Source organism: Aethina tumida, chromosome 3 (assembly GCF_024364675.1).
Source record: "Aethina tumida isolate Nest 87 chromosome 3, icAetTumi1.1, whole genome shotgun sequence".
Lineage (NCBI taxonomy): Eukaryota > Metazoa > Arthropoda > Insecta > Coleoptera > Nitidulidae > Aethina > Aethina tumida.
Window position 1 is genome coordinate 18308980 of NC_065437.1, and position 13712 is coordinate 18322691.

At 32.2% G+C, this 13712-nt stretch overlaps 1 protein-coding gene across 5 annotated transcripts; it reads left to right on the forward strand.

Moving 5' to 3' along the window:
- The first annotated feature begins 137 nt into the window (after positions 1-137).
- LOC109598284 (uncharacterized) lies at positions 138-13655 on the forward strand. Of its 5 annotated transcripts, XM_049964989.1 has the most exons (9): positions 140-279; positions 3465-3619; positions 5804-5913; positions 6171-6278; positions 7553-7626; positions 8202-9035; positions 9732-9921; positions 10447-10560; positions 11480-12228. In XM_049964989.1, the coding sequence occupies exons 2-9, from the start codon at positions 3498-3500 to the stop codon at positions 11698-11700; spliced, it is 1773 nt and encodes a 590-aa protein (XP_049820946.1). In that variant the 5' UTR covers positions 140-279; positions 3465-3497; the 3' UTR covers positions 11701-12228. The 5 variants fall into 5 exon arrangements, with proteins under 5 accessions (XP_049820949.1, XP_049820946.1, XP_049820947.1 ...); XM_049964992.1 differs by lacking the exons at positions 10447-10560; positions 11480-12228 and adding an exon at positions 13152-13655 and having other exon boundaries at positions 138-279; XM_049964990.1 differs by lacking the exon at positions 6171-6278.
- The last annotated feature ends 57 nt before the right edge of the window (positions 13656-13712 follow it).

Here is a 13712-nt window from a genome sequence, read left to right on the forward strand (position 1 = left end):
TGGTGCAATTCACAGTTGGTATGTGCCCCATGTCTGCATTTCATACACAAACTCGGTTTACGGATCCACGTTGTGTTTGTTTTCATTTTTACCTAGAATAATTAGTCCGAAATTCCAGCCGGATAGGTATCCCATCCGAATCGTCACGGCGATCTACTTCGTACGTCCGAATCCCGCCTACTAATTCGCGCAGTGGGAATCGAGAAGACGTCGGACGTCGCGACGCTTAGTGTGTGTTTTTCAGCGATCGTGTCAAAAAGCGGCAACGATATTTAACAGGTATTATAACAATCTTGTGCCTCGCATTTGTGTTTTATTATTTAGTTACTTTTGCTTTCATGTTCAGCTACCTTAAAGCCCTTTTTAAATTTTATTCGGGATTTTTAATAGTGAAATGCATATCGTATAATTTGATACACGGTTATAATATAAATTTAACAGAGTAAGAATAAATAATTTTACTTTTGAAAAAGGACTCATGCATAAAATTTCTTTCGATTTTAAAGTGGATCAAATGTCGTTTGCACATGTTTGGTAATCCACCGAAATTTCCCGTTACCAAGGTATAAATTCATAAAACGCATAAATTTAAACGTGTGCAAATTCTTGGCACTCCCGCTTAGCGTCTACTCCAAAAATCTGTTGTGCCGATTTTCGATGTGTTTCGCTTTTATCACACAATCTTTACGAAACCGTTGGAAAAAACAATGTCGTCACGATAAAAATAGGCACGCACTTAATCAAAAAGTGTGCGATTTTAACGTATTATTAATAGATTCCAAAGTCGTGACATTCCTAGATCACAAAATTCGTGAATTGTCAATGATACTATTGCTTTCGACAAGGTTTCACGGACCAAAAATGTTTGTTTTGACGAAGTGTGTTTTAATTAGTAGATTAATCATGTTTTGAACCTACAGATGTACGCCACTTGTGCCAATTTTTTTTTGTTGGCTATCTGGAGACTTCCAGAGATGAGATTATTCGTGAAACTTTGATTAATTAATGAACAGAGACGTTGTGAATGGAATAATGTTACACTGTCAAGTCTTGATAATAATAAATTAAATGAAAACATTTTACAGCCAACACAACTAATTAAAACTTTATAATTAATAAAACTGTCAAGATACAGAGTGTTTCATAACTTATCCAAAAATTTTTAACCAGATATGCACTTCTAAATAATAAGTCTATTTATTAAAAAAAAGTCCTACAGAAAAGGAGATAAAAAATGTTAAAGTTTATAACAAACCTTACTCTACAAAAACTGTTTTCTCCATTGACCTGAAGCAAACTTAGGCTCGTCTTATCCAATTTCAGATCTCCTCATGCAATTCACCGATATTTTGTACTTCCGTACGGTATACTTCGGTTGAAACAACACAAAAAGAGATAAAAAATGTTTGGGTTACAATAATTGAAAATATTAAGAATTTTAGCATTTTTTATCTCGTTTTCTGTTTCTCGAGAAGTGCATATCTGGTTAAAAAAATTCCCGATAAGTTATGAACCATCCTGTATATACTTCAAATTTTCGAAATTTTATTTTAATAAATTGGCTTAATTTTATTGCAATAACTTAAAATATACTTTAATTTTCACTTTGAATACATACAAATATTTTGTTTTTTAATATCTTTAATATCTTAAATTCATTTATTTAAGTTACTGTTTTGATATTCTCCTATTAAAAAACTACATTTTAGGGTTCCCTTCCTTTATTTATATAATATCTCAAAGAAAATATTATAGATCAATAAATAAATGACGACATTTAAGTTACAGAATCAAAACATGTTTAAAAAATTAAAAAGTGAAAATTTAATCGAACAAGTGACTTAATTCAAATCAGGCTTTACGAGTAATCGAAAATAACATGTGCTGATTTTTTATTACTATGACGTCACAGAAGCAAAAAATATATATTTGGATTTTGCTATTGTAACGCGATTTAAAAATATATTTTACACAGCAACTTACACAACAATAGGGACAATATTTCTAAATTTCTTCTTCAAATTAAGATATTTGATAGAATTTTAAGGTAATGTGTCAGTCAGTATATAAATTTATAATCTTAAAGAAAAATTTGGCATTGTAGGTATTTTCGGTTTTTAAATAAATGGCAATATAACTAATTATTCTTATTGCCTATTATCATTGGCATGTGCAATTAAATTAGAAGCAGTTGCACAGCTGTTGATTTTGGCACTTTTTGAGTAACTGATTTATTTGTGAACACAAAATCGCATTAATATAATAACGCACGTGTCCAAAAATGTTTCTTATGTATAAGTTATAAATACAAATGATGATTGACAACACTTTTATATCACAATTTGCGAATGTAATAGCAATAATAAGACAATAACGATTAATAGTCATGGTGTAGAATACAAAACATGCCAAAATGTTATATGTTTCCTAGGTACAAGTTGGAAATAAGAGAACATATAGAGTAATAATATTAAGTATTACGAATCATTGGCAAAGCTTAAAACATGAGTCATATTATCAAGAGTGGATTTTAGATTTTATTTTAGAAATCAAAAGTAATAAATTTGTTTAAACTAGTAAACATACAATGATAATAAATAAAGAAAATGAAAAGTATTATTGGGATTAAACCCACTGATTTACCTGACAGTTGCCAGCTGTTTTTCGTATAACTAAAACTTTCGATGAAACAAATGTATAATATACAATCTCACCGTCACTAAATTTCGTCACATACCAAATTGCAACGATGCATCTGATGCGTTTTGCCAAATATTTATTTACACCAGAACCCAATAACTGCCTAATTAGAATGTTACAACATATGCGAAACATAAATAAGTAATTAAAATAACTTTAAACACATGATTCCAAATTATATTTCATGATCATTCAGTATTATTATGAAAACGAAATGTCAACTTAATTTGCAACTGAAGTAAATATACGTTTATTTAGGTACTAAAATAAATTGGAATATCTAATATTTATGCCAAATTTTTGTACACGATCCGTACAAACAAAGCCTTTACCTTGATTTTCGTAACAATATCGAAATATTCCGAAAATAACAGTATAACTTTGTTCTGCTTATTTAGTTAGTTGGCTGGCCAAAAGCACTAAACAGCGGAATATTATTGACTTAGTTTAGCGACTCTTGGAATATCTCATTTCGTGCAATAAATTTATTGAAGTTGAAAGTTCTTGATCAGGTGGCCAAAAAGTAGTGTACTTTTTTAACAGTGTAGCTTAAAATTATTTCCGTTATCAGATAACCATAGTGAGGACAGTTAAATTGTTAAGGTAGCTAGTTTTATCTGTTTGAATACCAAATGGCTCAAGTAAATCCCAATATTTTTTTACAAAAACCAATGTAATGCACATGCTGGATTTTAAAATCAGTGTGCACCATTTATTATCTTTTACACAGGAAACACGGAATACATTCGCTTTGTTGATTCTAGGTAGTTTAGAAACGAATAACAAACTAATAAAAGATGGCAACACAACCGAGATTGGTCAACAAACAATTCAACTCCCCCATTGGCCTGTACTCCGAACAGAATGTCCGGGAAGTCATAGACAGGGAAACCCAGATTCTGTCTAATGGAGCTGTTGGGTAAGTAATCATTTAATATGTTTACTTGAGTATTCCTTAAAGGTAACACTAATTAAACAAAATATGATAATTTGCTGGTTCCCGACTTAGATTAAGATTTTACTCCCCAAGGTATATTTGGAAAATATTTGTTTTGTCTGTATTTATTTACTTGTATTCTAGATTATAATTGATTAGTTCTGAAGTTATTTATTACACTTTTCTCAAAATTATTGAGGTAATTGAATGCTCTCGAAATATCCAGAAAAATTATAAGACAATTCGTAATTTGAAAATATTTGTGTCACAAAAGGTGGGTTCATTGTGACTCATTTAACAGTTGCAGTTATTGATCTGTTAAAAATCTCAAAAATACACTCGAACATGTATCGTACATAGAGAAATTAGTCATATTGATAGACAGGCTTCAAACAGACTGTACGGATTTAGGACTGGTGATTCATTGGTGAAAACCGTTGGCCTCTAATGTTTACTGCTGATTTATTTTCGACGTAATTGAATTTGGAGATCAAGAAAATTCACAAACTGCAGACGTTTGTTTGTATTTTGCATTTGTTTGTAATTGCGTCATATATATTAAAGCAATTAAGAATGTTTATGAATTTTTTTATTGAATTCATCGAAAATATAAAAAAATTGTTATTATTCATCTAGATAACAAAATATTAATTTAGTTTCAAACTTATTTAAAGCTCCAAAGTATTTAATTTATTCTTCTAATTTCAATTCTAATTTCTTCTAACAATTATTTAAATAATTATAAAATAAGGCTTAACCTTCTTTTTTACAAACGTAGATATTTATTTTATTTTTTAATTATACACTAATTTAACATTCGTGAAATAATTAACTATACTAAATTTTAGATGCCATTAAAAAACTAATAAATATGTATAGTAAAAATTTAATTACAAATTTAAATTAATAATTGTAACAGTGCCAACAATTACTAGCTATTTGTAACACAGAAATACCAAACAATAAACAATGAGTCAATAGAAGTGAGAGGATCCAATTAAAAAATGTGACGATTGCCGAAGCAGAGTTGGTAAGCTCTAGAAAATGTTGGCGTCTCGGTCGATTTAAAAATATTTCACACAGTTCCTAGACGATGCATTAAGCGAGTGATGATTTTAGAATTGGCAACAGGGCGCTTTTCAGTAAAGCTCGCGATCAAACTGAAATATTTTCAGGTAAATGATTCACGCATACCATAAGAGTCGGTCAAATACCGTGAATCGAGGCACTTTCCAGTGTCTTAACCCGCAGGGCACTGCCAAAATTTATGTAATTGTAATTATTACTCAAACTTAATAATGTTTCAAGGTTGCCGGATTTCTCAGTAAAATTATATTTGTTTATTTAAGTTTCGGAGAAATATAAAAATAGGTTTTTTTGTATATGAAATGTATTTATTAACAATTTTTCCATGATATTTAATTTTATTATTTGGAAATATTTATTTTGGAAAATTATATATTTATTTCATTTAATTTGAATTATTTAAACTAAATAAGTCAATTTTAATACATACATATTATTATTTAATCTTTATTTTGTATATTTGTAGATTCTCTTATTCCTCCATATATTTTTTAAATGATAACTCCTTTAACTACAAATAATATAAGAGATTATGAAACAAATTAGTAAAGTAGAAAATAATCGAAAAGATATATTGGTTGGATATAATATCAATGATAATTTATATATAATATATAATATATAATGTAATATAAAATTATAATTTATATATGATCAAATTTAATTTAATATATTATATAATATTTAATCTTTATTGAAGGCACTGGTCTGAATACCGGATTGTGCATAGTTATTATACAATAAAAACAAGAAATTCTTAGTTTCTATATACGCTACGATAAGTGTGTATTTGTTATAAGATATGTGCCTTTAAAGAAACTTGACACTTTTCAATATATAAATATTTCTAATAGTTGGATAAAAATAAAATAACATAACTCCTTTGGAAGAAATAGGGTATCTGAGAGAGAACCGATGTAAAATTAAAAAACACTAAATATTAGACAACAATCTGAATTCAAAATTTAATTCATTTAATAACGTTTTTATTAAGTTTTTAATCTAACGTTTAAGAAAATGTTAATTGCATTGGTAAATGTTTAAATCTATACACATTACATAATTTTTATGCATTTACAGAGTAAACTTCTACAATCCTGCCGTGGGAAAGCCAGCCAATCTTCAGAACTCCGCCGTTCTGAGGATGCTGGAGGAAGAGGAGAACCGTCAACGAAATGGTCATCATCCGAGTAAGTAGACCGATATTTTCTAATTGACCCAACCCACCCCCAATTTACGATGAGTAAACTAAAATCTCCATAAAACTTCAATCAAACCCAGTGTTGAGTGTTGTAAAGTTAGAGAATTACGAGCTTGTTTACTCATGGTAACCAATAAAAAGCGTTTAGTCACCGCGTTATGCAAGATTAGTGCGACCAGGAATCGAGTCGCAAGCGCGAAAATTGCACAAGTGCACCGAAAATAGTGTGACGTTGTGTATTCCCAGGTAACGATTACGCGCCGAAATCCTTGCGAGAGAATACAGTGTGGCCGCCCCGGGAACACGAAATTAAGAACCAAATCCGAGGCGTGTTCAAAGACACCGTCGTTCCAGGTAAAGACCATTCAGTTTTGCGCAGGACCGGCTCTAGTGCACCGGGTTCTCGGGCTTCCGTCTGTGACAATTCTATAGTAGTGGATTTTTGATTGGCAACAATCGTTGTCCGTTACTAGTGATCGTTGTACCGCTTGTGTAACTAAATTACATACGGTGTACCATTTGCAACACTTTCTCAGGTAGTCGGTATGGTCATTTCTGATTTTGATGACGTTAATCACCTTGTCTAGGTACAGGTGGCCAAAATAGTTACGACCCGAAATAGTTCCTCAATTAACGTCATACGGTGAATTGCATATTTGAGATGAGAAAACACGCACAGCTGCTCTTAATAAACAAATTCTGACTGGTTTTAATAATAGGTGACCAAGTTGTTCTAGTTCTGGGAAAATATTCGTCCCCGGTGAAAAATGAATTCCTTGTTCTATTTTAATGTTTGGTATAATTTGCATTCTGAGTTCCTATTTATTTTCTCCATTAAAATGAATTTCAATTTCATTATTTAGATTATCCCAATAGCGCTTTCTAGAAGTTTTTTTCTCTAACATTTAGGAAAACGTAGTAAATAACAGTTGTAATATGCATATCTTTCAAAGATAATATGGATTTTTTTGGCTAATACAGCCTTTAGTACATTAATTATTAATAGTGTTGCGAATTGTACATGCATGAAAACACGTGCTTCATAGATTAGATGTTTGTATCTGTATCTCCGTACACACTTCATTCCACACTCATTACATCATGCACAGCATTTTCTATACGATAATACTTTGAATTAATAATAACTTTCTTTAATCCAAACAAAATAAATCAAAAGATAAATAATTGGCACAACTTGGCACACATAAAAGAAATATGTATAATATATTATATTTAATGTAATAGGTTTAAATAACTAAAACGACCTCTATTCTCTAAAAATGATTTACGGCCAACGAAAACATTGTTTCTATTTCACATGCCTAATCATCATTTCAAATAATATAAATTGTCCCTGTCATTTCTTAATTAATTATAAATAATTTTAAGTAAACATATTGATACTATTTAAGAAATTGTCGTAATATTTCAATAAAAATTTTCTTTAAATATATTATTATATTTCCTAGCTACTTTTTAAAATTTTGGCGGATGCGCCAGTTTGAATATATACTTTTCCAATAACTTTATCTGGTGTTACGTAAAACATAAAATTAATTAAGAAATGATTTGATAGACATAAACATACAGATATTTTGTATATTATTTTAACTAGTGACTTTTTCCAGGTGTGAAAAGAGTTGCTTGGCCGCCACCGCAAGACAGTGGAGAATTCACAGAACAAGAAGCAGTGCAAGCTCAGGTAGGCAACATTTTTTATGTCTCCATTAACTAAAATTAACGGTACTTAGATAACTAATATGAGCTTGGCCCTTTTGGCAAAAGAAATCTTCGAAACTCCAACCGTGCATGGGACAAACATCACTCAATAGTGTTTTTTCCTTGTTTTGCGTATGTCGTATGTGTTTTTAAAGTGATGTCGATTGTTACGGAAAATCAGGCCTTTTATTTTTTTTATAACTTAGTAGGAATATGGTCACAGATGGCACAATAGAATTATGTAGGTAAATTTGAAGGATTTTATATAAAATTGGGTTCAATGTGCGTTCACATAATTTCGTCTCGTGAATCAACAGATTTATGTCAGATATAAATTTAAAAATTTCGAAATAATTAATACGCATACAATTTCTTAACTAATATCATTAGATAAATAAATTTATGTCAATAATTATTTTTAGATAAATTTAGTTGTCTTAAATTAAATGTACCTAAAAATTACTTGCGTAATTCTTAGATCGATTTGGAGAACCATTCTGTGGCTGCGGTCTTGTCATGGATCTTTTTTTGATAACGGTCCCTTTATTTTTGTGTCAGGGTGGAGCCCAATACCCCTCTCAGTCACCCGGCTTGCAGAATAATCACGCTCCTAACCACCAGGCGGCATCTCCCCAACCGGCATACCGCCCGTTGCACGTTCAAACCGGCTCGGCCTCCCCAATTGTCCAATCTCCCCATTCGCCCGTCTTAAACCAAAGTCCCGCGGGCTACAGGCCTGCTACACCTGTTAAGCAGTGGGCCCCTGTTCATTCTCCCGTCGGTACCCCGACAAGATCGCCTCAATTCCAACCCCATTTTAACGCACCTCAACAATATCAACCACCCCAACAACAATACCAATCACCCCAACAACATTACCAACCACCTCAACAATATCAACCACCCCAACAGCAATACCAACCACCTCAACAACATTACCAACCACCCCAACAATATCAACCAGCCCCTCAACAATATCAACCCCCTCCACAACAATACCAACCACCTCAACAGCAATATCAGCCACCCCAACAACAATACCAACCACCCCAACAACAATACCAACCACCCCAACAACAATACCAACCACCCCAACAACAATACCAACCACCCCAACAACAATACCAACCACCCCAACAACAATATCAACCACCCCAACAACAATACCAACCTCCCCAACAGCAATATCAACCTCCCCAACAACAATATCAACCACCCCAACAACAATACCAACCTCCACAACAACAATCCCAACCTCCCCAACAACAATACCAACCACCCCAACAACAATATCAGCCTCCACAACAACAATCCCAAACTCCCCAACCTCAACAACAGCCACAAACTTCTCAGTCAACCCCCGTGCAACAGGCTAGTCAGCCACAAGTACAGGTACGCAACTTTGGTGTTATATGGATTTTGCTTCGTAGAACGCTCCCTGGCCAACAACCCTTACATGCATTTTTTGTCCGTTTTGATCTATGTAGAATTGCCATTTGGATTTTCGTAGTAGGTTTTTGAATTTGTCGCCGATTATAATCGGGGACGATAATCACCATCAATAATTATAAGGAAATGAAAGGCATATTAAAAGATAGAAGATGTAATAAGATAAATTTAAATAATTTCAATGAATGAGGAATAGTTTATCAAACCAGGGCAACACTAAAAATTGATGCATTTTACATATAATTTTTTCTATCAACAGAAACATTTTCATAAATTAAATTTCGTTTTAAGTTTTTCGGTTTGTAACGTCTATGGCACTGCAGTGCAGTAATTTGTTTTGCAAAGAAATTTTATTTGTTTACTTATCTAATCAGTGATTATGTTTCTTTTTAATTTAAATTTTGTACATTATTAACTCTACAGAAAATTAATTCATGTTTTAGATAATTTCACCTTTGAAATATACATTTTTAACATATGAATTTTCTCATTTTATATGTAACAAATATAATTATTTCATTTAGCATTCATTAGCAAACGTGAGCATTTCAGTGCCAGAGATAAACTCATTTAGGCCCCAGGCATGGAAAATCCACATATTACACTCAAACACAAATATTCAACATGATTATTGCGCAGGCACCAGCACAAGCGTCAGCTGCTCCAGGTCGTCAGCAAAGTGCACCAGCTCCTGCACCGGCTCCGGCCCCAGCTCAAAAGAAGGTCGTTGAGCCGCCACCGGCGACTATCACTTTGCGCCCTCAAGCGCCCGTCAGTCAGGCTCCCGCCCCGTTGATCACCTCTCAACCAGCCACGGCAACCTTAAGGGGTAAATATCCATTTCACACATTGTTGTTTTATAATATAAATACATGAATTTTTGCAAAGATCAAAGTCATTGTTATATTAATTTCAACACTATAAGTTTCATATACAAATTTTTTGCAAAAGTTCTTGAAATTATTGATAAATCCCTCTTCCCTACATAAGTGTATAGAGTCTGTACCGACTGGAAATACTATAAACCGAGCTTAGATCTATGCTATTAACGCTCTGACATTAAAGCATTAAGTGCATGTTTTCATTTTTAATTTGAAAAAGAGTAGTTCTGCCCTTCAAAATGGTATATACAACAAATGCGGCTGAGATATCTTTTCCAAAATTTAAATAATAAACATCATCGCGTACAGTACCGTATTTAGTTTGGCTTTACAACACGTTGATTTATACAATAGAATATTCACAGGTAAGTAACCCTGTGATTATTCGTACTGAAAATACTGACTGATATCAGTAACGCTTGCCGGCTGCCACCACTAAAACCGACACCGGAATAAAACTACTAATTTTCCAGGTGGCAAACACCTCAGAGGTGACCTTAAATGGCCTCCGGAAGATGTAAAAAAACTCATGGAGGAGGAACGACTTAAAGCAGAAGAAAATAGTCTTGGATCCACATACGTACCTAGTACTTATTTTTTTTATTTAATTCCATTTCATTTTAACATACTAACTGTTAGATCATTGCGAATGTTCCACAAGCTTTTGCGATGTGAATGTCTCATTTTTTATTTGGTTAACCCGTAGTAGATAGTTTAATGGTGATTGTCGATCAATTCGATTATTGCACGATAGACAGATTTATTTGACAATTGGTGATTTTCGAATAATACGTTTTTAAAAATAAATGCTTACTCATTTCTGTGTCGATGGAAATAAGACTTGGCACGTTTAATTTATAAATCAACTTGAAACTGTTATTTTTAAACTTTATTGTAGCATTTTTGATCATAATAACGTGCTTTTAGATATTTAGATTTCAAGATTATACAGTTCAGTTTAAAAAGTAACATACATACAATTAAATATTAAAAAAATTAAGTATTTTATTTCTTTGAAAAAAATTTTTTATCAATTTTTAAATGATTTTATTTTTATTCAAATTATAAGTTTTAGAATAGAATTTAGAACCATTTATTGTTATGATAATAACATGTAATTTTCAAACTTTTTCATAATTTAATAAACACATATTTTTGTTTCAAACATTCTATTAATGTACTCAACTGAAAACTCAATTTATTTTATTTAAAATAATAATAATAATAATAAAAAATATTTTTATCTAATTAAACAAACAAATCTGTCTTTTTTTAATATTTATGACATATAATATCATAATTATTAATTTTACATAAATTTTTATAATCTATAAACTGATTGAGAATCTCCATTTGAATAACGTATTTTCTCCAACAATAAATAATATCTTCTGGAGAGATCAAAATAAACACAAAAATCATGATGCATCATTGCGGAGTCCCTTTGACCGTCAGCCTGCCCCAGTCCAGTAGAGTCCCTGGTCTCACAGTTTGCCCGATTTGCAGGTGGTAAGCATCTGAGGGGTGACCTGAAATGGCCCCCAGAGGACGTCAGGGCCCGCATGGAGCAGGAGCGCAAACACGAAGAAGAGATCGCCATGGGCCCGGCGGTGCGGCCACCCAAGAACATCAAGGACTACAGCAGCTTCTATGAACAGAACAGGCTCAACGACACATATCCGAGATACGTGATCCCGCCCGGCACGCAGTTCTTCAGACCCGTGTGAATGGCGCGGTGATCCGTCCTTGATTAACCTCGATTTAATTGTGGTTAACTTTATGTTATGGCGAAAGTTTTAATATAATTTACTGTTTTTTTTGTTGAATTAAGTCAATGTAAGAGGCGTCTACGTCTGGTGGTTTTATGCATACTTCAACTGCGGACGTGGACGTGTAAAAAAAATAAACGTGTACCTTAATTTTACGTGGTAACTTCTAGTCCGTAAGATGCTAAGTTTGTGATAATGCTGAACTGATTTTATGTAGTCACTTATACATAACTAACACATTATTTGGGTGGACCCATGAGTTTGCCCATGGTTGCAAATTGAATTATCTTATAAAGATGTATATAATTCTTTTTTGTAAGCCTGAGGCTTATTAATTTTACTTATATATCATTGATAATGACGACAAGCCGCTTTTGCAAGAAAATTTACTATTCGATTCGAGCTTTTGCTGTACGCAAAATGTTTATTGTAATTTATATTTATATACGGAAAATTTCAAATAAATATTATTGACACCTCGTCAAACTGTAGTTTTTATTATCATCGTGGATCCAATGTTGTTTAATAACTTATATGTACCATTTTGAAGGAAAGGGATTTTTTTTTAAATAATTATGATAAACATGCAATTAAGTTTATTTTTATCTAATTTAGTATGCTCTACCACACATAGCTCTACCTTACAAACATTTTGTAATAAAAAATTAGTCATTGTACTTAAAATAAGAGTAATTATCATATGTACAAGGGCAGTACTCGACCTAACAAAAAAATTAAATTTGATTACTTTTCCCATCGATGCTGGTCCTTTGAGTGTTCTCTCATCTCATGTGTGAAATAGTGGGTCCATGTGTCTCTTCAAGTGTTATGAATTAAATCATGTACTTTTAGTAGACGATCATCATGTACAGTTTTAACCATTTCTGGAATTGTTACTTCATTTAGCTTTGTACTGTGCGGTCAAACGGTCAATATTTTACTGCTGTAAATGAGGAAACGACTCCTCAGAGTATAATCCAACTAGTTTTTGTTAATGATTATAATGAGATCTTTCAATCGAATGTTTTTCCGTGTATACAAAATTTATCGAGACGTCCTCTACTGATGACTGTAAAATAAATTCTAATTAATTATATTCTAAAAATTTGAATTTATATATCAAGATATTAACTCTGAAGCGTCGAAGTTAATAGTTAAAAATAAAAAAAAAAACAGATATTTTTAAAAGTATAAAGGAATTTCTGTTTTTTTTTAAAAGCTATAAAATTAATGTTAAAGTTTTCCACTGCCTAATTTGTATATTAAATTATTATTGTAGTATTACCCCTTATTTAAAAATAAAATTGGATTAGATTGTTATCTTCAACGTTGTTACAACACAGTATAACACGTGCAATTCAAAATTGAAAATATGAAAATAAAACTATTTATATTATCTTCGTTTTCAGGTGGGGAGGCCCCCAAAACAGGTACAAAGTTTGTATTTTACCCTAGCGCTGAAGAAGAGAACAAGAAGCGCATCGCCTTGGCCAAAGGGCGCCTCCTGCGTCCTAGACGCATTCAGAGAGACTACACCGAATTGTTTGAAAAGAACGATGTTGTCCATACTGTGCCAAAATACCGCGCTCCACCCGGCACTGCTGTAGCTGATGTTTCAGACCTGTAATAAATATCTATGATTTGGTAATGGAGACTAAACCATATGTTGTAACATCGGGTGATTTTTGGGGAGAAATCATGTAAACAGTAAAAGGAGAGGTTAAGGTTCAGTCAAATATGATGTTTTCTGTTTCAGGATGAGAATCGTATTGTATTTCGCTTAGATAGTAGAGTTCTAAATTTGTTGCTTTGTTGATCGATATTTGCTTTTTGAGTTGTAATTTAAATAAATTGTAATGTAGGCATATCTATGTTCACTTTAATAAAGCTTGCAGTTGTGCTCATAATAACAATGGAAAGATGTTTTATTATTATTCATTTTATTAGTCAATTAATTGGACACAAATGAG